General features: G+C 39.6%; 1 protein-coding gene across 1 annotated transcript; it reads left to right on the forward strand.

Annotated features, from left to right (window-relative positions):
• cpe (carboxypeptidase E) lies at window positions 1–13,807 on the forward strand (the record flags this gene model as incomplete). The annotated part of the gene is given in 9 exon segments (XM_034231542.1): window positions 1–291; window positions 8,129–8,325; window positions 8,504–8,671; window positions 8,953–9,070; window positions 9,374–9,556; window positions 10,691–10,830; window positions 11,589–11,688; window positions 11,877–11,995; window positions 12,638–13,807. Coding segments are annotated over 9 exon segments (1,368 nt in total). The 3' UTR covers window positions 12,737–13,807.
• Between the last annotated feature and the right edge of the window lie 13,333 nt (window positions 13,808–27,140).

The raw sequence follows: 27,140 nt of genomic DNA on the forward strand, positions 1-27,140 counted from the left end.
GGACCGACACACACAGACAGGGCTTAGGGAAAAGAGAACACGTCAAGATGAAACTCTTCACTTCGGTAGTTTTATTCGGGGCCGCAGTGGCCCTAGTCAGCGCGGCAGCAGCAGGCACCGAGGGGGAGATCTCCTTCGAGTACCACCGCTATGAGGAGCTGCGGAAGGCTCTGGTCTCGGTGTGGCTGCAGTGCCCGACCATCACCCGCATTTACACCATCGGGGAGAGCTTCGAGGGCCGCGAGCTGCTGGTGCTGGAGATGTCAGACAACCCCGGGACGCACGAACCTGGTCAGTTTTACGCATACAGAAAGTCATCATAATGCGGTGAATGCACCCCATCCCTGCTGCCTTTTGTCCCCCGACTTCCTTCACCCATTATATCAAGCTGTGATAATAACACAAACACATCACGCACTATTGCGCATAGCAGGCTGCAGGTGCGTTTATTTAATGTGAGGGTTAATTAGAGACCATCCGTGTGGCTGATGGGGGCTGCAATGACTGGGGAAGAGCAGAGGAGGAGCGCAGGTGTGTGCGGTGCATTCAGGGGCCTGCTGCATCACTTCAGAGGTTTCTAGATGATAGATTGTGGGATCAGCCACGCAAAGCCGCCATTTTGCTGGTTGATAAAGATCTCTTCGTACTTATACCTAGTCGTGATGTTGGGAAAAACATGCCAAACGGGGCTGATCATATTGCCACGGCTCGTTTGGGCTGCCATTTGAGTGTATATGCCTCCCAATCAAAAGCAGATGTGTCAGTGGTGTTGGTTGCAGCATATGAGAGAAAATAGTCCATGCATGGCCTTCAAAAGAGGAAGCCTTTGACTGAATATTATATGAAGTCTTGATAGGGTTGGACTAGTTATGGTGTCTCTTAGTGGATCTGAGTAATGTCTTGACTTCCCTGCATCTCCATCACCCTCCTTGATGTTGTCAGGTCCCGACTGCAGGCTGGTGGAATCCATAGAGTAGAAGAAGTCAGCATGTGAGACCTTTTGGTTGAAGGGCAGTTTTCACCAGCCACAGGAACTGCAAACCATCACTGCTGCTTTTAGATGCAAAGCACCTTCTCCTTTTTCTTACATCACGCCTCAAATGGGGAAAATGTCTCAGTTTTATCACTTGAGTGCATTAAGGAGATCAACATCACCTTTGAAATCTCCTGATGGCCATGAAACAGCAGGAGTAGAAAACAAATATCAAATGTCACCAGAAAAAAAGAATCGCTATTCAAAAGTGTTTTTGAAAATGGAGGAGCATGGCCTAGATTACCTCAAGCTGTTAGATGGAGACAAACATGGAGAGCCAGCTTCTATTACATGTTCCTTTACTTCTTCCCTTTTGTGTTTGACATCAATCTGGAATGAAATCACACCATAGCAAAATATAGCTTTTATAATATAATAGTCAGAATCTCAATCTTGATAAAGATTGTAAAATGATCTAGCTTCAATAATGGAAATAAGTCCTTTATTAGTCAATTCAAGACAACAATATATATTTTCATGAATACATTTTATTGTTGTTAATAACAAAACCAAAAATTGGTAAATAACAAAACCAAATTGGACATTTTATAATCCAAAATAGGGCACACAAATCACCATATCAAAAATAATTTGCATTAGTGAAATCATTCATTTTGAAGAAAGAATAACAGTGAAATTCAATTTGAACTTAATGTGCATTTCGTCTTTTGTTTTGCAAATACCATTATATGAGCATGAGGTGAAGAATCCGTAACCATTACTGCACAAAAGCTTAAAAAAACAAAGAAATGAAATTCACTGGACTTTTTACACAATGTAAAATATGTGTATTATTACAGGATATCAATATATATGTATATATATATGGTTTTTTTTTAATAGTCAGATTAATATTAATATCGTGACAGTATAAACTTCCACTAAAATGAAAACATCAGTGCACCAAAAGCAGTAATTCCACATTAAAGGATACATTTAACCTTAATGAATGTACCCATCAGTGATTTCAGTCTGACTCTCAAAACAAACAGGAGGTTTAACTGTTGCAGCTGGAAGTGATTAATTTCTTCCATGTACCCTGAAACAGCCCTCAAAAGAAAAAGAAAAAAACATTGCCTATAATTACACTTTATATGGTGTACAGGCCAGTTTGTGGTGTTTGTAACTATATGTCTCATGTAAAGGTGTATTTTCTTCTCTGTGCGTTCTGAACGGTGCACCACAGGTTGTGTGTGTTTAGCTGCATGGTCACAGAGTCTAATGACCGTATGTGCGTACTGAATAAGCCCGTAATAGTCTGGTGGGCGTGCGTCGGCATGAGTCACAGTAGCGGAGTGGAGACCTTATTACTACCAGATGAGTTTCCAACAGGGGCAGCACCCCCTCCCTCCTCTCTCTGTTCCTCTCCTTCTACCTCTGCTAAGCAAAACGTCCACAGCAAGGAGGGGGATGAAACAGAGGAGAAGAGCTCCAGAGACTGACATGTCAAAAGGAGAGTGAAGGAAGATGGTTTAGATAAATGAGTGTGTGAAATCTGCAAGGACAGGAACCTCTTTTAAGATTCCCCTTTAAAATGCCAGACCAATATTTTATCCGACCTCGCAGTGTGTTGAAACTCTGAGGTGGAGCCGAAATAGCAGTTGCCGGGGCAACAGATCGGCTTAGTGCACTGAGCTGACGGGCAGCTCGTGGTTGGCTGGACGGAGGACGACGGTCCTGGGCTCATCTGTCAGTGAGCAGCCATCTGTCACACTGCAGCACAGGAAATGCCTATAGCCCAGAGAGTAAACACACTGGTAACATATTCATATAAAGTCTATGCAGTATAGGAACCATACAGTGGTTGGAATAAACTCAAGTTACTCTAATACTCTTCTTAAATAGTTTTTAGTCATTATTTGTATATTAGCAACAGATCACCTGACTACTTGTTGGTGAAAAGGGACTCTAATGCTGCAGTTCCCATCTAAGTTCCTTCAAAGCAGTGTTTCCCAATCAGTCATTAAACACATTGTTTTGGTTTTACGTCCTGCTAAAAGCCTTCCTTTAGGTTAACTCTCTCCGCTTCCATCAATGCCATTTCTGTCTGCAGCAGGTAACTGTTTTCAACAAGAAACCTCTAGCTAGCGCTACCTGAGAGTTAGAGACTAGCTGGTGAAGAAACATGAACAATTAGCAGATAAAGAGCCGGGTATATCCCTTACAAGTAAATATATAGACTACAGAGGTTATAGATGAAAGGTTTGATACAATCTCATCTAGCTAAACTGCGTAAAGCTAGAGACAGCAGCCGGTTAGGTTAGCTAAGTTTAGCACAAAGAATGGTAACAGCTGCCTGGCTCTGTCCAACAAAACCTCTACCAACACCTGAAATCCTCACTATTACCAAAGCTTTAGTGTAAATGTACTGTTTTACTGGCATGATCATAATACTGGCTGAATTTCAAATATAGAAACTATGAGTTAAAGATTTTCAATATTCCGCCAACCATTCATCAGCGCTGACATGTTTTCTCATTTGAGGAGGAGGAGGTGTTTACTTTTTGCAGCTGGGCCATATCATATCAAACTCTTCTGACTCTCATGTCTGGAACTATTTACAAGGCTTCTAGTGTGAGGAGAAACCCTATATTGTAATGGTTTTGGCTTTGTCTGAAGGTGCAAAAAAAATGGGTTCAATATACTGTAGACCCTCTCATATAGGGGAGACGCTGGAGTGTTTTATCGGACGACACAGGAAGTATGTAATCTCCAGTGAGCACGCACACAGATGCTCGGTCATATGTGTAGTAGCCAGCTTCACCGCTGGATATGTATCACATTACATATTGAATATAAAGTGAAAAACACGCAGACATGGGTTTAATAGTATCCATACAGTGGAGGAGAATAGAGTGCAATCCCAGTGCATTGAATGGCCATTATAGCTGTGCGGAGCCTCTTCAGGCACAGATAGCAAAAACAGCTGAGAGGAAGAACAGGATGAGATAAAAAAAAAGGAAGGAATGATGATTGAGAAAACGGGAAATGTAACAGGAGTGAAAGGGTGATGAGGGACAAGAAGAAGGACGGGCGAAAGAACGTAGAGGGAATAAGGGAGAAGCAGAAACGGAAAGAGGAGAGAAAGGCCAAGCCATCAGACAGAGGTCATTTATTATACATCAGACTCCGACATGCATCCTCCTCCGCTCTGCCTTCACTCTGCTTTCCTTCTTCTTCTTTGTGTTGATTTGCTTCTTCTGTTGCCAAAGCTTCATTTCTGTTTCTTTCCTTCTTCTGCACACATTTGAATTGTGCTTCTCTTTCCACCATATGCTGCATCTCAACATGCTGGGTAACAAGCATGATTCATGTCACGCTGTGTATTGGCCACCAGCAGTCAGCAGTCTCTTTGGTTGTTGTCGGTGAATGCTACCATTTGTTACCAATTGTATGTGTTTGTTAAAATGAAGAATATGAGTCAACTGAGGTCTGGACTCTTTGTCGGACAACACAATACATTTAAAGGCATCATCATAGGCATCTTAAAGTATTTATTAAGAAAACACTGTTTAAAGTGGGCATCACGTCAGTTGTTTGGTGTATATATGTTTTGATAATCTAAATATAAAACATACAAAACAGAGAGAAATGGAGGTTGAGTTACAGAAGAAGCTAGATTGTAAACGGTCTACAGACTGTGACTCTTTGTACACGTTGTACAGCTGTTTTATAATCCAGAATTTTCTATGTTTTATTTATGTGTGTGTGTGTGTGTGTGTGTGTGTGTGTGTGTGTGTGTGTGTGTGTGTGTGTGTGTGTGTGTGTGAGAGAAACAGGCAGACAGTCTGAGTGTGTTTACTCATCCTCCGAGTTGATTTGTCTCCCTAAGCACCTGCCTGTGTCAGTGTTGCCACGACGACTAAGAGCACTTTAATAGGGTGCTTCCCTAATGACGTGGCTGCAGTCACGTGGTCACCGTGGAGACTGTATTGATCACCTGCCAGGCACATTATGATTATACAGTGAGGTTTTGTCCGCCTCAGATGTGTTATATGATCTGTGATGAGAGAAGCCACATCACACTTTTACACACACGCTCAGGGATATCTATCTATAGTAACTCTCTAATGTTTTTACACTATTGAAACTAAAGGAGGAGAGGTTGTACACACACTAAATATCGTAAAAATTAAACAAAGCAACCATCTTCTTTCAAGATGTTCTTTAGGCAAATATATGAACACAAAGCTGGCTTTCAATAGGCTCAAGAACAATGAATTACTTAAATGATTTGTTTTGATGATTGACTAAGGATACAAATATATAAAACCTCCATGTTTGCTAGTTTTAGTAACAAAATAGTGCATTGGATAACACAATACCCTTTTAAGACAACCTCTGGGAAACTGTGATTTTCCACAAATTGCTGACCTTTAATGGATTTGGTTACAAAAATGACAGCTCATCCTACAATTTTGAGAACACAACACCCATCATTCTTTGAACACATATTTGCCCGAAGACAATCTTTAAAGATCAAAATGCTTAGAGTTTTTGGAGCTTACAATAATTTGAGTGTGGTCTACCCTTCCTTTTCCTTTGTGCACTGCTGTTGTCCTGTGTCTGTACCCAATTTGGTTTGGGTGTGCACACTCTCCAAGTTGTTTTTATTTAAATCTACAAAGCCCTATTGTGCATTTACCAAATACATAAAATGATGTTTTGCATATAACAAATTCATCCGTGAACATCGTTTATGATTGTAAAACGCAAATGGAAAATGATAAACTGTCCAAAAACCACATTGCCCTTATGTGAAGTATGAAAAAGGTACATGTGAACCTTTTACTTTACTTTAAGTGTCCTGTCATGTGTTTGCACAGGAGAGTAAAAGCTCAGAGAGGTGCAGACAGTTTGACATACAGAGAAATAAGGTAGGACACTTGGTAGCTCCAGAGGGAAGAAGGACATTTTGATTTGTCCTAGCTTCTTGCTTGCCTTCGTGAAGAGAATCCACCTCTGGTTAAATGTGTTTGCATATCTGTTTAAATAGTTATTTTACATAAGCACAAGTAGCAAAAATTACAATAAATGTAATTAATACAAACTTGTATATGCCGTAAATTACCATTAGTCCTTCTCCTGCCTGCCTGCCCTGCCTCTTAAATTCATTAATTCTTACATGTGTAGGAGTAAGGGAAGGCCTCCAGATACTGAGCATCTGTGTAATAGTTTGAGACATACTAACTCATTTAGGCAGAGTACAACTTCAAAGTATGTGTGGAACGTGTGGGCATACGTGTTTGACAGCTCTGTCAGGCCTCTTACGCCTGTGAAAAACATTCACAACGCTCAGAACAGAAAGAGTTAATTGTAGTCTTGAAACCATTAGTAGAAACTCAGAGATGAACCATAGCGTTTAAAAATAACCTAACTACCAGATGTGTGTGTGTGTGTGTGTGTGTGTGTGTGTGTGTGTGTGTGTGTGCGTGTGTGTGTGTGTGTGTGTGTGTAGCCACTAGGAAACATCAAACGTTAAAAAAAAAACACTAAACTGGATCAAGAAGATGCAAATATTGACACACATGTATAAATTAATCTTGAAAGCATTACTTTTATACAAGCAACAAATTGAACTTAATGATGGGAATTAGGAGAAGAATCCCTGGAAATCGCCCAATCAGAATAGAGGTAAAAAACATTAAAATACACACAAAAAGCACCTCAATCGAAACTGGATTTTTTTCCCCAAAAAGCCACAGAAAGCCACTGTTCTCTGGTTTGTAGCTAATCAAAAGAGTGGGCACAGTACCTACTTCGTCATCCTCTTTGTCCTTTTGTGCACGGCTTTATATAACTCCTTAGTAGCACTTTTGCTAATGTGTGTATGTGTTTGTATACTGTAAGCTTGCACAAAGAGATTCAGAGAAGAAACAGCTAATTAGTGTAGTAAACAGATGGTTGGAGCCGGGTCATTAAAACACAGCTTTACTGAGCACACTGATATCAAAAGATGATAAAGAAAGGCAGGTAAAGGAAAGCAGTCATGTTGGATGACAACATACTGTAGGTGGTTCAAGATTGTATTAGTAAGTTGATATAAATCAAAAATAATTCTAAAATGTCATTTATAAAGAAATAAAGCTAAATAATTGTCACCATGCCTGTTTATCCATGGCTTTACCTAGGAAAAAACCCACTTACAATTATCATTTGAGCAGAAGAGTGGGCTTTTACCTTTTTTGCTGGTAGAAAAAACGTACTGACTTAAAAGGTTTATTGCAAAAACAAAATCCTTGCAATCTTGGTCATAAAAGCATTGTTTAGTTGAGAAAAAGGCTTTTCACATGTCAATATCAAACAACTTAAATTCAGACACTTTTCACATGTAAAATGGGTTAAGATCATTGTGTCTGTATATTACAAAATGTATAATATTCTAAATAAAGTACTTGAATGTTACATTTCGAATTTGAGAATATACATTGCTTTTGTTTTTGTTAATGCTGTAATGAAGGATGACACATTACAAGCTATAAACAGCATGATGTTGGGCCCATATCTTACAAAAATACAATTTATTTTCATATCATGTCCTTGAGTGAAACTCTTCAGTGTTGAAGTCGTTTCTAACCTCAGATCTGTCCCTCCAGCAAGATTCAAGCAGACCAATCTGTGACAGTGTCGGTCAATAATCCACTGTCTGTCGCTCTTTAGTGTCCAAATGGAGTTCTGCACTGCTGTGTTAAATTGTCTTTAACCTTTTAGCTGATGAGTCAGTGTGTTCGTCCCTGCTGGAGCGTGAAGAACTAGTGTTATAGTCTATAGATCTGTGTGTGAGTGTTTGTGTGTGTGTCCAGGGTAAACTCCCTCACAAATGACTTTATCAGTGACCTTCTCTTCTTTGATTTTCCATGGCTAAAATGGCCTTTTCTCACAAAGATTGTGACGTTATTGTGATATTTCGCTCAGTGGCCTTATGTGATTGGCTGGTAAAAGGTGCATTCACATTCAACCTTGTGAAAATCCTCCTTCTTTGTAACACATTCCTGTTTTCAGTTAATTATCTCGCTATGAGCTGTACAAACGCTTTACAGAATAAGGTGGAATCAATTATGTGGAATTAAATCTCTGTTTATGTCTTCCCTGCAGGTGAGCCTGAGTTCAAGTACATCGGCAATATGCACGGAAACGAGGCCGTGGGCAGAGAGCTGATCATCTACCTAGCTGAGTACCTGTGCAACCAGTACCAGCAAGGCAACGAGACCATCATCGACCTCGTCCACAACACTCGCATCCACCTGATGCCCTCCATGAATCCAGATGGATTCGAGAAGGCCGCCTCTCAGGTGATGAAACAGCACAACAATAACACCCAGTAAACAAACCTGATCTGAGGCTTTAGCATCAGACGGATCAAGATTACAAGACAACAGATTTAGCCAACACGGCTCTTGACACATAGAGAGGAGCATTAGTATTTATTAAAGCTTTGTGTCTGAATATCATCTCCTGTTTCCTGCTCAGCCCGGAGAGATTAAGGACTGGTTTGTGGGCCGCAGTAACGCGCAGGGCGTGGATCTGAACCGTAACTTCCCCGATCTGGACCGCATCATCTACATCAATGAGAAGGAGGGTGGAGCCAACAACCACCTGCTGCAGAACATGAAGAAGGCTGTGGAAGAAAACACCAAGGTACACAAACACAGAGAACATGGGATTAAAGGGACCACAAGCAGGCGGTATGAATGGTTAAAATGGCTGCTGATACTTTTTATCGCCAACCAAACCCATGAAAAGATAAAAGCATCCATAAATACTTTGTCTTTGGTACTCAGCCTTAACCCATTTCATCCTACTGACCATGTTAATCTCTACAAATGGGTCACACATTTATAAAGTGTAACATTTACACAAAAAGAAATCTGACATCTACAGTGTTACTGAAACAGGAGTAAGATGTTTTTTCTTTGCAGCTGGCTCCAGAGACCAAAGCAGTGATTCACTGGATCATGGATATCCCCTTCGTGCTGTCAGCTAACCTGCATGGAGGAGACGTGGTGGCCAACTACCCATATGATGAGACCCGCACTGGTACATTAACACACAATCTCAAACCCAGCCCTATTTTACTGTTCATTGAGAACATTTTTTCCCTCAGTCGTTATGAGAACAACAAACACTCAGAAAGTCGTAACTTTAATCTAAATCAGATGGAGAATGTTTCATTCTACTGCTTCCTGTGCATTTATTACTCAAAGTAAACTAAATGTTTTTGCGCAGGCATGCCTTTAATTCGTTTCAGATGAAGGTGTTTAGTTCATTAATACTTTATCCCAGGCGCTGTATAAACATTGTGGTCTTGTGTGTTCCCTTCCCTCTCGTTCCTCCTCTCAGGCTCCACTCATGAGTACAGCTCCAGTCCAGATGATGTTGTGTTCAAGTCTCTGGCCAAGTCTTACTCCATGTACAACCCAGTCATGTCCGACCCCAACCGCCCCCCCTGCCGTAAGAACGACGACGACTCCAGCTTCAAAGACGGCATCACTAACGGAGGGGCCTGGTACAGCGTGCCCGGAGGTAAGAGGTCACCAGAGCCCAGTGTGTGAGGTCTAGGATTCTGCAGAGGAAGGGTTGCCTGGGTTAATAGGTTAAGAACTTAAGGCTAGATATAGATGAGGCTGATGTTAATATGGATATTTGATCTTATCTTAAATAAGGTCATCATAAATCATAAGGTTCCCATGCAGGTTCCCATGTTCCCTTTGCATTTTCTTGCTGACATTATAGCCTCTGTATTTTTTTCAATCTGGCTTTTTAAAAACGTATGTATCATGATAGCAACTTTTTTATTTATGGTTTACTCTTTTTTTACATGAACACATGTATTCTTATAAGAGTCTGTTATGTTACTAAAGAAATGTGCATGAACGAGATATTTAACATAAACATTTTTTTGTCAGTGCTCTCTGATGTTAAAGTTTTAAAAGCGACCTATCATGCAAAATGCCCTTTTTGTGTATAAATATGTGTCCCCGGTGCGTCGGGGAACTCACGCAGCGTCAGAAAATAAAACCCTTTCTCTCTTCCACATCTTTTAAAAACGGGGGTACAACGAGCGGATACAGATTTGCTGCCGATATTACGTAATTTCGGATGGTGGACCCACAGAGAGTTGCTATCAGAAACAATGCCTGACGTGTTTTGGACGTAATATGGTATTCGTTTACATTAGCAAGCCTCGCTAACACTCAGAGCTAACCTGTACTGTGTCGAGCACATGTGTTTAAAAAGCAGGAAATAAAAAAAGAACTCACCTTGTGATAAACCCGCTAGAGAAAAATAATTTGAGCTCCATACTGTTTCAGAAATAATCCTTGATCTGGTTTAGAACAGGATGGCTTTTATCACAGCAGAATTTAACTTTATCTTCAAACATACCCTTCTGTTAGATCGTACTTATCATCCAGACAGGTATATATTTATTTTCAGCTAAAATAATCTGCTGATGTGTTGGACTGTCCATCTGCTCTATTTAAAAATGTTACTTTAAAACAACAGTCAGTGTTTCTAAAAATATATTTACCAGCATATACAACTGTCCATATAAGCCTTAAACCGCTAGAATTTCTATCAAAAATGTGTGTTACTCTAATTTCAACAAATCTACTTTCTGCTACTTTCTTATTCTTGTTGCTCTCTTACCCATCACAGGAATGCAGGATTTCAACTACCTCAGCAGCAACTGTTTTGAGATCACTCTGGAGCTCAGCTGTGACAAGTTCCCCAGTGAGGACAACCTGAAGACTTACTGGGAGCAGAACCGCAACTCACTGGTCAGCTACATCGAGCAGGTAGGCAGCATCGCCTGGACTGAAAAGATGTCCTTATTATCTCTAGTTTCAGCGGTGAATGGGATGTCGTTTTTAATCTAGTTTTAGTTCATTTCTATGAACTAACTCCAGAGTCAACTCTAAATTACCATTTAAAAAAAACATCAATTCAAAAGCTAAATAGCTCTATCTCAGGGAAATATAGTAAACGGGGTAAATAGAAATCGGTAAGATGATGGTCGAGAAGTCTTTGTACTTAAATAATATAAACAACTTGTTTGTGAGTTGTACTGTTCAAAAGGGGACAACAGATGCATTTTCTCCTTATGATTTTCTATGACACCTTTTTTTAGCCAAGTTAGGGTTAAGTAAGATCAACGATTACGACTTAGTTAAGGTTGGGCAAAGATTGCCTTTATGGGGAAACCAGTGTTGACTGTTGTCAGAGGATGTGACATAAAATGCTGTCTCACAGTTTCAAAGTCACAGCCATCCACCCTAACCTCAGAGGTTTTCTTCATGTATGACAACATAACACCACTTCCACTTTTGTTACTTAAAGAGTCCATTGTTAGCATTATTACAAAATGTGCCATAACAAAATAAAAATAATTTAGTGGATTGTTGTAAATATTGCTGTTGTATTTATTTCCTTGTCTTTTTTCTAGTGTGTTATCCGCTCCAAAGAGCACGCCATGTACATTTAAGTCCCATTAAACCCATTTTCCGCCCTGTTTCCCTGAACCAAACATTGATTATTCCTCTTGGTGTGTTTGTAGGTTCACCGGGGTGTAAAGGGCTTTGTGCGTGACCTCCAGGGAAGCCCCATTTTCAATGCCAGCATCTCTGTGGAGGGCATCGACCACGACATCACCACAGGTATCAGCATCCAGTGAAAATTCACACAATCCTGACAACCATGTATAACCAGTGACATGAGGTGTGCCACGAATGTAATGTATGATGTTGTAATGCCCTCTGGTGGACAAACTCAGTAGTGCATCACTTTCTTAGCAGCTGTTGGGGGCTTTTTTACATGTATTAATGAGAAAATCTGTATTTTGTAGCCAAAGATGGAGACTACTGGCGCCTCCTTGCTCCAGGAAACTACAAAGTGGCAGCCACTGCCCCAGGATACCTGACGGTCATCAAGAAGGTGGCTGTTGCCTTCAGCCCTGCAACCAGGGTGAGACTCACAGACACACACAACTCTGCCTCACATGCACTGTGTGCTCTCTTTTTGTTTCCAACAAGGTAGTATACAAGAAGTGCTTTTTGCTGAATCTCAAATTTATTGTGAATATTTTAATATTCGAGCATATGAGTAAGACATTACCTGATTTGGTTACAGTACACATATGTAGGGGGACGTATGACTGACTCCCAAGAATTGAGAGTTCCGTTTTTATTTTTTTATAACAATATGTTTATCAAGTTACATTTAATTTAATTTTTAATAAAAAAAGAATGAACATTATGTATCCATATTTAAATGTATCCAGTATTATACTATCTAAAACATATACTTAATATAAACATACAGATTAATGACCAAACAATATTAAAATTATAAAAAAGGAAATTAACTGCTAATACATAAATTGTAAAATTATTTACATTATTATTAGCTGTTTTGGTCTTTTTTATGGGTCATGGTAATAAGCCTTATTCATTTTAAGCTCTGAAGTGGGAGTCTTTACTTATCAATGAATTTGTTGCAAAATCTAAAACAATCCAGTCTATGGTAGGACATTTCTAACTTGGAATATGTAAAAGAAGAACTCTGCTTTAGTTAATTATGTCTAATCCGTTGTTTTCACCGTCTCAGGTGGACTTTGAGCTGGAGTCTCTGATGGAGAGGAAGGAGGAGGAGCGCGAGGAGCTGATGGACTGGTGGAAGATGATGTCGGAGACACTGAACTTCTAAAGCATTTTGTCTGGCTGATGATCGGACCGTCTGCACAACGATGTAATATATTCAACATTTTGTGTGCCCGTCCACTCTTAAAAGAAGAATATATTGTCTCTTTATTTGTTTTGTTCTCTTTTCGATCATTATTTTATGGATTATTACTGTTTATTAATGTAATGGTTTGCCTCATACTCCTGTTGAATATCCTGCAGACACAGAAATAGACACAGGAGGACTTTGCAGGTAGTTTGTTGGCAGTGAGATCGGTGTTGATTTCTGTGGTATTGTGTTCTTTGTCGTACACGTGATTTGGTAACCATGGCACCCATCTATATAACCAACGAGTGACTGAGTAATTGTGTATGTAAAAGAGCTGTTTACATCATTGCCACATGGATCTGTCGAAAAGTATTCATTATTTTAACTGTTTTAAATGTCTCCGTTTCTCCAGGCTTTAGTACAAATTCAACAAAAAAACACATTCCCACACAGTAATTTGCAAGCACACATTAACTCTGTTTTTCTCTATGTAAAATTCGCTAAGGTTTAGAGAAAGTCTGGGACATTAAAAACACTGTAAAATTACTGTAAACATTATATTGCAAAAATATATACATGCAGCACCGTTTCCCTGTTTGTTATCGATGTTGAGATCTCTTTTTTTTAAACTGACGGCAGCACAGCTTTGATTTTAGCACAAGATGAATGGTTATAATATATACTGTATTTATGAACTATAGGTATAGCAAGAAATGTGTGGTTTTGTAACTTAAAAATCAAAGAAACAAGGCCATAACATCGATAAATCAGTCCACTTGAGTCTACCAAAAGCCATTTTCCTTTGTACGTGCATTTCACAGGTAATACTGTGGTACATAAGGAAATGTGGTACATGCACAAGTTGTGTTTTTCAAGGATAAATTAACACTAATCTTCTAAGTAGATACAGAAAGTTTAACTGACTGTAGAGATGAAGTTCACCTGGTTTGAGACCGCATACATAAATTATTGAATGTATATCTATAGAAACAGTTACAAATGTAAAGAATGAACTGATCAATAAAACTCCCATCTTTATGTTGTCAATCTGAAGTCCAGTGTCTACTTTTGTGTCAGCTCATTCACATTCAGTAGCAACAAAAAGACAGAGATTAGGAGTGTCTTACATTTGAAGCAAAGTGTAGTGTGTTAAGGTACAATTATACCATGTACTATTACAGCAAACACCAGATATATCAAGCATTAGCTGTTATATGACATTCCATGTGAACAAATAGGCTAATATTTTGTATCTTAACAAAGACAGCAACAATATTGTAGGCCTGCCTGTTAAATTGAATAACCAAATATACACCTTTAACCAAAACTGCTTTGGTAGTGACATTTAAATGGAATAAATTAAGATTTCAGTGCGATCTGTCATTCAACAATTCTGAAACATTAAATACTCATGTGCCATTTTCCCTTCGAGAAGGTTATGATATATATGGATTTTCCTCGGATTTCTATTGATCTAATGTATTGTATATATCTCCATGTAAAGCATTTTGTGACTTTGTTTTGAAAAGAGCTGTAGCCTATAAATAAAGTTATTATTATATTATAATAGTTCTTTTATGCTGAATAATGGTAAAAAAAAATCCTATATTAACCCTTATCAAGCCTACTTAGTCTTTGTCTGTAATAATATAGAATTATGATAGTAGTCAACATAAATTAAATAAACTATTGAACATCCATTTTGAGTCCTTCTGGGAAGTTTTGCAGTTATGAATAAGTCCTTTATGCAAGATGTGGTATCACTTTCTCTTTTTTGTCTATATTTATTATTATTACGAGGTATTAGTTAATAGCTTGTGACTTAATGGTGTAGGATTTGTCCAATATTAGTGTTATTATACTGTTGTGATGTGATTATTTTGAATAAATAAAGAAAATACACTCTTTAGGGAGTGGTTGGTGGAGACATGTTTCAGCTTCATGGTTGCTAGGAGGCTAGTTGCCAGGCTTTAATGTGAGTGTATTCTATAATATAACCGCTAGGGGGCTAAACAACCTGTAAACAAGCTAACAGGTGCACCACTAGCATCAAAACACCGGTTCAAAAGTCGTTATGGCTAACTGGGTAACGAAAAGTCGCCTGCTTACACACCGGACAGAAGAACAACGTCGTCGCCCCCACTAAAGTATTTTCTGACGAATGTAAGTTCAACATTGTATTACCTTGTTTTAGCTTTTGTTTATTCATCACCAACCACTTAACTTTCAGCATTAGCTTTATCGTTAGCTTGCTGATATAGTTGCTTACGTTGGTATGTTTGGTGCTTAAAAGATGACTTAACGGTTAAGGTTATTATGGTATTAACCAGAGGTGGAAAAAGTACTCAGATCTTGTACTTGAGTAAAGTTACAAGTACCAGAGAGACTAGGATTACTGTTTTACAAGTAAAAGTCCTGCATTATACTCAAAGCAAGGGCGGATCTAGAAAAATATTCATGGAGTGGCAAGAGGGTGGCAGGAGAATTTCAGGGGTGGCATTCCCTGGCAGAAGTATATGCTGATTTAATCGCAGTCATATCAATCAATGTTAACTTGGAAAGCCACAATATTGATATTTTAACTCAATAACATTAGGTGACATTATTGTGGCACATCAGTAAAGCCTTACATATAAATATATAAGGTGGCAGACATCATTTAATGCATTTTAACTAAATGAGTTTGTTTCACTCTTAGACCAGCAGGGGTACCAAATCTATGAAGACTGCTGCAATAAGTACATTAATTAACTGTCTCATCAATGTTTGTCTGTATGAATATGATACTATTAACAATCATATCATTCCTATCAGCTGTCAATCCCTTTTATGATTCACATATTCAGTGTTATTATTAAATAAACTATATTTTTTGGAGGAGTTAATGATGAACGTTCCTCAAGATGCTTGCTCACCCTCCTTCAAATTTGAAAGACAAGTAATTACTATCATAAATCAAAAGAACAGTTCAGCGCCCCACGACTTCATTGTAAACAGTTCCAACCTTGACTTTACATCAGAAAGAACAAACATTAAAGAAGTGACTAACTGCATCAGTTAGGGTTAAAAAAATGTGTATTCAGCTAAAACATATACATTACATCGCTGCAGTTATGATCCAGTGGAAAGCCCTTACCTACTGGCCTAGTTAAATCAAAGTGGTTACTTTTGTGTGGCTGGGCAGTGTAGTTTTACACACCGTCTTATTTGACTTTCTCAGGACGTGAAACTGTTTTTTGGGGGCAGACCCCCACAAAGAAGAAAAATATATTTACACACGTAAGGTCATCATCTTAACAGTTTATTATTCTCATCGACTCATCCGTGAGCAGAGCATCAAGTTGGCATGCCTATTACAGCTGAATGTGGCGATTACCATCTTGATCAGCAAAACGCCTCACAAACTTATTAAGATTTAAAGATTTAGTGCGTTTTGATTCAATATTGAGTACAGCCAAACTTGACAGGCTCTTCTCTGTCATTGTAGACCGCAAACAGTGGCGGCGCCAGAGTATTTGTGTTGGGTAATCTATGGTAGGGCTAACCCATGCAGTGGTGGGGCTCAAGTCAGTATTTGCAATGTAATTACATACATGCTCCCCTTGACAGTGAAACGCCACTTGTGAGGTTTAGATTATTTCCCTGTCTCAATCCAAATTGAACTGTATGAAATAAAATGGCACATTTGTCTTGTAGTAAATAAAAAGGGCGACCCGGAGCCAAACCTGCAATTTCCCCACAAGTGAAAGAGTTGACATGCTGAAAACCCAACCCCTGTAGGGGGGTCTGGAGGGATTCTCCCCCAGGAGATTTTTTGAAATACTAACATAAAATACACATTCTGGTACTCTCTTGAGAAGAAAAATAAATAAATCTATTACTACACCACATACAGTGGGGCAAAAAAGTATTTAGTCAGCCACCAATTGTGCAAGTTCTCCCACTTAAAAAGATGAGAGGCCTGTAATTTTCATCATAGGTATACCTCAACTATGAGAGACAAAATGAGAAAAAAAAATCCAGAAAATCACATTTTCTGATTTTTAAAGAATTTATTTGCAAATTATGGTGGAAAATAAGTATTTGGTCAATAACAAAAGTTCATCTCAATACTTTGTTATATACCCTTTGTTGGCAATGACAGAGGTCAAACGTTTTCTGTAAGTCTTCACAAGGTTTTCACACACTGTTGCTGGTATTTTGGCCCATTCCTCCATGCAGATCTCCTCTAGAGCAGTGATGTTTTGGGGCTGTCGCTGGGCAACACGGACTTTCAACTCCCTCCAAAGATTTTCTATGGGGTTGAGATCTGGAGACTGGCTAGGCCACTCCAGGACCTTGAAATGCTTCTTACGAAGCCACTCCTTCGTTGCCCGGGCGGTGTGTTTGGGATCATTGTCATGCTGAAAGACCCAGCCACGTTTCATCTTCAATGCCCTTGCTGATGGAAGGAGGTTGTCACTCAAAATCTCACGATACATGGCCCCATTCATTCTTTCCTTTACACGGATCAGTCGTCCTGGTCCCTTTGTAGAAAAACAGCCCCAAAGAATGATGTTTCCACCTCCATGTTTCACAGTAGGTATGGTGTTCTTTGGATGCAACTCAGCATTCTTTCTCCTCCAAACACGTCTAGTTGAGTTTTTACCAAAAAGTTCTATTTTGGTTTCATCTGACCATATGACATTCTCCCAATCCTCTTCTGGATCATCTAAATGCTCTCTAGCAAACTTCAGACGGGCCTGGACATGTACTGGCTTAAGCAGGGGGACACGTCTGGCACTGCAGGATTTGAGTCCCTGGCAAAGTAATGTGTTACTGATGGTAGCCTTTGTTACTTTGGTCCCAGCTCTCTGCAGGTCATTAACTAGGTCCCCCCGTGTGGTTCTGGGAGTTTTGCTCACCGTTCTTGTGATCATTTTGACCCCACAGGGTGAGATCTTGCGTGGAGCCCCAGATCGAGGGAGATTATCAGTGGTCTTGTATGTCTTCCATTTTCTAATAATTGCTCCCTCAGTTGATTTCTTCACACCAAGCTGCTTACCTATTGCAGATTCAGTCTTCCCAGCCTGGTGCAGGTCTACAATTTTGTTTCTGGTGTCCTTTGACAGCTCTTTGGTCTTGGCCATAGTGGAGTTTGGAGTGTGACTATTTGAGGTTGTGGACAGGTGTCTTTTATACTGATAACAAGTTCAAACAGGTGCCATTAATACAGTTAACAAGTGGAGGACAGAGGAGGCTCTTAAAGAAGAAGATACAGGTCTGTGAGAGCCAGAAATCTTGTTTGTTTGCAGGTGACCAAATACTTATTTTACAGAGGAATTTACCAATTAATTCATTAAAAATCCTACAATGTGATTTCCTGGATTCTTTCCCCCCATTCTGTCTCTCATAGTTGAAGTGTACCTAGGATGAAAATGACAGGCCTCTCTCATCTTTTTAAGTGGGAGAACTTGCACAATTGGTGGCTGACTAAATACTTTTTTGCCCCACTGTATTTAAAAAAATGAATGCCATTTTAGTTTTTTGTTACTTTGTTCTGAAAGCTGAACCTGCTGCTCCTCACAGAGAGAAGAGAGAAGAGGCTGTGTGAATTACTTTACATTGTGGATAAGGGTGGATAGCCCCCATTGTTCTGTGTGTCAAAATGAAAGACAGCCCACACACCTATCAATCATCAAACTGTGGGGTCTTATTTCATTACGGGTTGATTTCTATCAACACGTAATGTTGTATCGATGTATATAGAGATGTACTACAGCAAAAGTATTCTCCGTCGGGACTTCCTGCAACAACACCACGCCGTTATCGTGATTCTGATTGGCCAGAAGACATTATCAAAGATGTTCTATTGAGAAGACGATCACTACATGACAAAAGTTTTCAAAACCGTTTCTTGTCTTCGGTATTTCCAGACAAGTGGCTACTGAAATCAATCTTACTAACTGCTGTCTGTGCAATTTACTCCGTGCGAGTTGGCGGACTTTATTTTGCTTACTTTAACATCATTTTTCATGGTGGGGCTAAGCCATTTCTTGGTATGGCTGTAGCCTACCCCAGCCATACCCTGACCCTGACCGCAAATACTTCATTCCTTCCGTCTACTTGGATCCGAAATGCTTCTCGTTTTGCGCTGTCCCCCCGTTCAAATGAAATCGCCGCCAATCATATTTCCACGCTCATGCCAGGGCCGGGGGAGGGGTTACAAGGCTCGCGTCTTGTGCTGCATTCACTTGCACTCGGACATTAGAGATTTTCTCTCATAAATGTCCGATGAGCCACAACTTTTCTTTCAAAACAAAGCTGCCAACTGGGTTGGCAGCTGGGGTGGCAAGGCATTTTTCTGAGGTGGCAGCTGCCACCCCGTGCCACCCCGTAGAACCGCCACTGACTCAAAGTACCAAAAGTAAAAGTACTCATTAGGCAGATCGACCCACTCCAGAATAATATCTATAAATATGTTTTGATTATAATAATTATTGATGCATATATATATATATATTTATCATAGCTGGTAAAGGTGGAACACATTTTATAATTTTAGTTACTGCTGGGTATTTTATGAATGTAGTCAAAGTGTAACTAAAGTCCTATTTAAGTGCTGATTATGTTTTATATTGTGAAGTAAAAACTTCTTTGCAGCAATGTTGAGCCAACCATGAAATGAGTGAAACTGGATTCGCCTGTCAATACACTGATATTTATTGAGAGACAAACGGCCGGAGGATTAACAAAGCAACTCGCACTGTTCCATGCAAGCTGCCAAAATTAACTCTAAACACAAAAGACAGAAACATTTCTATATATCTTTTAAAGGAGGGGTCCAAACAGCCCGCCTTTTCCCCTAATCGATTACAGATGAACAGACAAAGAAACTCTGTCTGAGCGGGCAGTACCCCTCCCCCACACAGAGAAAGAGTAGTCACTCGTGAAGTTGCTCAGGTCAGCTAAGCATCAGACTAAAATATTCCTTTACATATATCATATATGCAAAGTAACTTAAAGTAAAAGTACAAAGTAGCCGAAAATGAAAATACTCAAGTAAAGTACAACTTCCTCAACATTGTACAGTACTTGAGTAAATGTACTTAGTTACTTTACCCCAGAGTATTTAACTGTGTATGGCAATTCGTTCATTCATTTTTAATTATTATGGGTATAAAAAGTTTTTCATTTACGTGGTGATTACGGTACTTTTTTGAAGTCTGTATCAAGTCATGTCGGTATTTTCAATCTCTCAGAAGGTTTCTGTTGGAGTGCATCTGCAATGCTTCTACAACACAATGTCTCCTGTACTGTGAGTGTGAACATACTAGCACAATATACTATAATCATCAAAATGTTAAATATGTACAGTATTGTACGAATGAGGTTTCATGATGACTCAAAGGCATTTTATAACTTTAGGACTACATTAACCCTTAGCCCTCCAAAAGCTGTTGGAAGGATGACCGTCTAAAGTTTGATTATAAAACTGGTTGAAGTGTGGTTGAGAAAATAATCTTAGTACTTAAGTTTGGAGGAAAAGTTTGGAAATTGCCATACCCGAGTGATAGTGTATAATGTAATGTAATGCAAGTTAAACAGTAGCTGTAAAACCATGTGTTCAAGTACTTACTAAAGGTCTTACTGCATAATCCGTGCATATATTATTATTGTCTCACACACACACACACACACACACACACACACACACACACACACACACACACACACACACACACACACACACACACACACACACACACACACACACACACACACACACACACACCATGTATTCATCACTTCAGGGCACATTACATTGACTTACATGCATTTCCTGGAGACTTATCCTAACCTTAACCATAACCAACACATGCCTACCCTAACCCTTAACCTTACCCTAACCCTAATCCTAAACCTAACCAAGTCTTTACCCTAAAATTAATGATTCCCCTCATGGGGACCTCCAATTTGTCCCCATAAGGGAGGCGAGTCCCCACACGTGACTGTGTAAACAGATTTAGGTCCCCACAAGTATAGTAATGCTAGGCCACACACACACACACACACACACACACACACACACACACACACACACACACACACACACACACACACACACACACACACACACACACACACACACACACACACACAGCAAGGGTGGCACTTTTAGTCCAACTATGCAGTTGAATCAGCTGTTTTAGAACGAGATGCTAACTCTGCAGATCAATGGCCACCTTGGTCTATTACTCATACTGGCCCTATTATCATCTGCTATTAGCATCTCCTCATCAATACCATTGATCAAGCTGCTCTGGCTTCAGGACAGAGTGGGACAGAAGAGAGGAGAACCACAGAAAGAGCAAGACAGAGAGAGAAAGGAAGATACATGAGAGATTGTATATTTATCTGATCAGACAGTCAACAGCCAAAGGTGATGTTGTTCAGAGTAACACTAGACAATTCAGCATTACATAACAATAGTCTATTTTCGAACTATGGATTTTGAGCTATACATTACAGCTGACGATTATTTGAATAATTGAGGAAATCTGCAGATCTATTTTCATTGCCACTTTAGTCAACATCATCAGTACATAGCATATTAAAAAAGCATTGTCAGCAGACAGCATTGTTTTAGAGATAAAAACCGTGTTTTATTATTTTTTCAGGCCAACAACTTCACAGCATCTTGTGAGATGAGACGATATTTCAGTGAGGTTTTAATCTTCTCACACTAAGAAGATCTCAGACAAAAATTCGTTTTTTGAAAGTAAACCTCATCTGTAATTTGGTTTTTAATTCATCAAAATAGTTTTTGTAGCTGCAAAAGCTCTCACTTCTGAGTTTACACTCTGGCCTGGTGTCACAGTGTGACAGCAATCCATCTTCCTTTGTCATTACTCCTTTAATCCTGCAGATGACAGTAGTGTGCTGATGACCTGACAGTACATTAAGGGAAGTTCAGTCTACTCGAAGAGCCAACTTGGTCTCTGTAACGCTCTCTGAGGATCCACCGCCTGGTCATGGATCATTATTTGGATGTGGATTTGAGCTCTTGCATCATAGGGTAGCTGTTGTGGTGTTGTGGACTCTGTACATTCTCTTCATTAAAGAGTGGTCACCCCTTCAGAGCCCATCGAATCCCAGAAAAGTGGCAGTAGGCCTATCTTTTCAACAACCTCATCCAACTAGAAAGTTGTACTTTTTCGTAAAGGTAGGAAAAGCAACACAACATGTTCTCCTTGTCATCTCTAATGTGCTAATGGTCACTTTTACTTTTATTAAAGATGTGATGAATCTGCTAAACCTGACTGAGTGAGTTTGTGAATGCTTAACATAAGTTACACCATATTTAAATTTCGAGAGAACTTTGAAGTCGTCCAGCGGTTACTAACTGTAGAAATACATCAAAATTAACAGTGTACTACCAAAGCAGCTTTTAACAGAAATGAATTGACGCACACACGCACACTGTCCAAGGTCTTTACTGCTTCTACAGTCTTTTTGTGGAAGCATATCTGCAGGGAGCAGAGGACACACACACACACACACACACACACACACACACACACACACACACACACACACACACACACACACACACACACACACACACACACATACACGCACACATACACGCACAATCCCAAGTTCCTGAAGGAGTGCTGTGTCAGCAAGGGGCTACTGTTTACACACACTAACACTCATGCACACACACACATCATCTTGGGCTTTCATAGCAGCGAGATGGTGTGAAAAGGAGAATTGAGACGCTAGAGCTCACTTCGTACGATTCTTTCTCTCGTTCACTTTTCAATTCACTTAAATCAAATTTGGGAACACATTTCTTTTCCGCATAGCTACAAAACGTGCAGATGAGGTGACATTAGTTCACCTGAGTTCAAATACATTTCACCTTGAATTGGGTTTTGTATGTGCCCATTACATTAATGTCTTCAACCTTTCTATTACAAGCTCATGCTGTGTGTGCAAGTGCTTTTCAATTACAATTATTTTGAATCCCTTTGAAATAACATAAGTTCACCTAAATACTTTTTTTTAAAACCTTTTTTTTTAATACTTATTGATTAACACTTCCTATTCCTTTTCTACCATATAATGTTCCTTTGTTTGTTCTAACAGTGGTTGTGTGCTATGCAAATAAACATTATTTATCAAGAGGACATTCCACTACATAATTCAAACTAGGAAAATCTCCACACCATCATCCCTGCATCATTTTCCAGTATTAATTTCTCTTTCATCTTTTCCTCCTTACAGCTGCGCACATTTGTTTTCTTTTACTCCAACATATATCCTGTGTTCATTCCTTCTCTTCCCTGTTGATTAATTCTGGTGGCACGAAGACAAAAGCGGTCCGTGTCATCTTTCCAAACGCACGACCAGGATCATGAATGTGAGCCCACACATGCACGAAAAACCCAAGAAGGAGCGGAGGAGAGACGAAGGTGGAGAATCTGAGCCTTGAGAGGTGCAGAAAAGAGGAAATAAGAGCAGGAGAGAGAGAATGGCACGTACAGCTTGGCATTTAAACAGAGGATTTCCTCTGTACCCCGTCTTCCCTCCCCTCCCTCTGTTTACATAAGGAGAGACTTCACATAGCTCTTATGAGGAGTGTGGTTGTGTGTGTTATCCACTTACACAGGAACAGCCATAATGTATTTAAAGTTGTATACTGTTTCTTCACGTGTCTAGTGGAGGTGTGAATGGAGACATCTGATCATTCCCCTTTAATGATCAGATTTCCCTTAAATTGCCTCAAAGTTATTACCCTCTTTTTTATTTAATTAACACCAATTCAATTTAAGAAATAAAGGGATAAAGAAACAAAATTGCTTTGACATTTTTGGTGCTACTAAACAATATCTAAGTGTTATTATCCCCGGGCGTCTGAGGTGTCAGCAGACTGTCTTCCTGCTGCGTTTTAGCCAATAGGTGATGGATGTCTCTGGCCACCTCTTTGCTCCCTCCGGGGCAATTTCATAAAACACTTAAGACACTATCAGAGTCAGCAGACCTGAGAGAAAACTAAATATTTTCCTTTTTCCTTAACTCTTCCATCTCCACATTTTATCAGCTGTCACTTGTTTGAGAACCAACGTGCAGAATTGTCTCACACAGCATTAAAACAGAAGACAAGTCATGAGGGGCAAACAACGAATAAGACGGTTTTAGAAAACTAAATGATATGCCTTTAAAATGTCATATTCACAGTCTATTTATGCTTGTTGTCTTTATTTTTTAGGGATTTCTTTCAGTCAAGATTTAAGCAAGCCAGTGCAAGTACAGGTACTGTGATACCAGGCTGAAAAGTTGTTTTCACTTTCCTGTCTGGTTTCATGTATTGGTCTTGTATGTTGAGAATCAGTTGCATATTTATAAATTCATCAAAGTGGAGCCACATTATTATTCCCTTGGATTTTTTGTTTCTGTTTTATATATCCTTCTTGCTCTCTCTTTGTAGCCATTAACTCCTGACACAAATATCTGGCTCTTTAGCTGCTAAATGTCCCACTATGTTCAACCAGTAGTACTGTGTAGAGTTGAGGGGAACTGCAGTTTTTGGTGGATAATTGTGTGTGTTTTCACTGAGTGACCTCTTTTACATTGATTTTTAGGGATGTTCGATCAAGTTTTTTCAAAAACATTCTCTCCAAGAACATTAAAGTTATTCAAATGCTTCGAATGTTTATGGTTGACAGTTGAATATCTTTGCATTACATTAAGGATAAATGCATTTTTAGAGGAAATGTATTTGCTTTATTTATAAAGTGTCCTCCATTTGTTGCTTGAGTGCAGCCTTTGTCTTATGAATGTAATAAACTGATATCTTGTCCAAAGAATAGATTATTAATTACTGATTTATTGGGTTTTTAACTCGCAAAGCTTTTGTTTGCACTTTCAGGAGTGAGATGCCTTTGGTTATTACTGGCTCTTCACCCCCTGTCTCAGAGCAGGGGCTGAACCTCCCCCCTCCCCCCCTCGGTGAAACACAGCTCCATGACACAATGCCAGAGACTCTGAGATTAAATCAGTGCACATAAATGAGGTAAATGACACACATAAACACTCCTACACTGCTTTTTAAGGTTTATGGTGTGGGGTGTTTCACTACGGGCGGGACCTACAGTAAATTTAGATGTGAAAATCTTGAGTAGTTCAGCTTTAAATCTGAGTCCAGTCAAGTCTCAAACACAGCTCGTGTATTTTGCCAAAAGTATGAGATTTTTGACTCCAAAGCACTGCCTGCCTGTGTTTAGAGATATATCGACAAAGTGACGATTGTTTTTTACACCTTGGAGTTTACAGCAGAGAAGACGATTATGCGGGTTTGGTTTGAGGAGTCTCTGTTGATGTTTTACTGTTTCTCTGCAGTGAAAATTGCTCATTGCCGACTAAAGTTAATATTACCACAGCTACTAAATTCCCATCTTTTACTAAACTATCAACCTTATTATAGTGTTTAATATTCAAAAGAGTGAGTTTGGGCCCATTCTATACCTTTTTAAAGTTAAACAAGTAAGTGCAAACCTTGTGTAGTCGAGCTCCTGCATATAGAATTGATGTGAAAGTGTGTTTGAAGCAAACAAAGCTAATAATAGTGCTCCAATACCTGCAGACCACAGCACTTGGGGGAGTCTCGAGGGGCTGAGGGTGAGGGTTCCTCCTGATGTGTGTGTGTGTGTCAGGGAGGGGTGGTGTTGGTCAGAATGCTGGCGATGTACTTTCACAGAGTTCCAGAGACGCACTGATCAATAAATGCTTTAAATAGGGGCGCAAATACCTGCACACAGCATTAATCTCAATAGCTGGATCCTATTTAAGAAGGAAGCAGTTTGCTGAATAGATTGGCTGGGTGGCACAGAGTTACAGTAAGTGGTCCGAGAGGCCCAAAAGCCGCTCAATGCCTTCCCCAGTGTTAATTAGCAATTGCTTAGGTTGAGACGGCAGACACACACACACACACACACACACACACACACACACACACACACACACACACACACACACACACACACACACACACACACACACACACAGTTTAAGTGAGGTTTACCCACACAATGGCCCAAGTTTAGGTGAATTAGTTCAAGATAACTTTATTAAACATGCTGCCAAAACAGTATCACACAAACCAGCACTCCATTTATACTGTTAGACTGCATTTAGTTGATAAAAGACGACTATTAGTTATACACCTGAAGGGGCTTCAATATGCCCCAATCCTTTGTAAATGGTCCCTCAATTCGCAAAACACAAAACAAGGGATGACCTTTGAATTTACAGCACTGTAAATATGTTTCTTTATACTTTATATGTTATCTTATGGTCTTTATGACTTGCTTTTATCTGACAGGAATACATTTTTGATGTATAATTCATGTATTTGTGTAGCTTTGTACTGTGTGTCTTGTGTTCTTTATTGTCTTTTTTTTAATCTGTGTTTTTTGTTATATTGACTAAAGATGTTTGGTGCCCTATTAAATAATAATAAGCCACTAGTTGTTGTACACAATTGCTAAAACATGCGTTAACATTCTCTGAACATCAGTATGATCATCCAGATATTTGGATGAATTTGACAATTTCTATCTACTGTTTGATGATAATAGACATTTTTCCCAGCACACTTCAACTTCTCCTTGAAAAGCAGAATTGAAAGTGATAACTTTATTGATGGCATGTTGAAGTGTAATATTGCAGTGTGCAGCAAGAATCTTCCCTAAGTGGAATGCAGGCATCAATAATGTTATTAAATACTTCTGTGCTTTGAATTAGTTCTCTGTACTGCTGTGAAATGTGAACACTTCCTTCTTTTTATGCAAGGTCATTTACTTTCTTCCTCTTATAATATGAAGCGTCAAGTTGTCACTGAGGCCTATTTTTGGTGACAGAACAAAAATCAGGTGGTGTGTGTGTGTGTGTGGTGTGTGTGTGGGTGTGTGGTGTGGTGTGTGTGGGGTGTGTGTGTGTGTGTTGTGTGTGTGTGTGTGTGTGTGTGTGTGTGTGTGTGTGTGTGTGTGTGTGTGTGTGTGTGTGTGTGTGTGTGTGTGTGTGTGTGTGTGTGTGTGTGTGTGTGTGTGTGTGTTGTGTGTGTGTGTTTGTGTGTGTGTGTGTGTGTGTGTGTGGGTGTGTGTGTGTGTGTGTGTGTGTGTGTGTGTGTGTGTGTGCAGAGTCTCCAGTCCAGGGGATTTGTGTCCATGCCTCGGGGCGTGTGTAGTGGACAGCTTGCTGCTGGATTGATAGAGTGACGTCAGCAAGTCGCTACCTCTCCCGGAGGGCAGGATTAGTCGGGAGCAGCAGAGATAGCGCTCCGGTAATCTCCCGGTGATAAAATGGGGGGAGACGGGCACGTTCGGAACTGCCG

The sequence above is a fragment of the Gymnodraco acuticeps genome, unplaced genomic scaffold (assembly GCF_902827175.1).
Source record: "Gymnodraco acuticeps unplaced genomic scaffold, fGymAcu1.1, whole genome shotgun sequence".
In the NCBI taxonomy this organism is placed as follows: Eukaryota; Metazoa; Chordata; class Actinopteri; order Perciformes; family Bathydraconidae; genus Gymnodraco; species Gymnodraco acuticeps.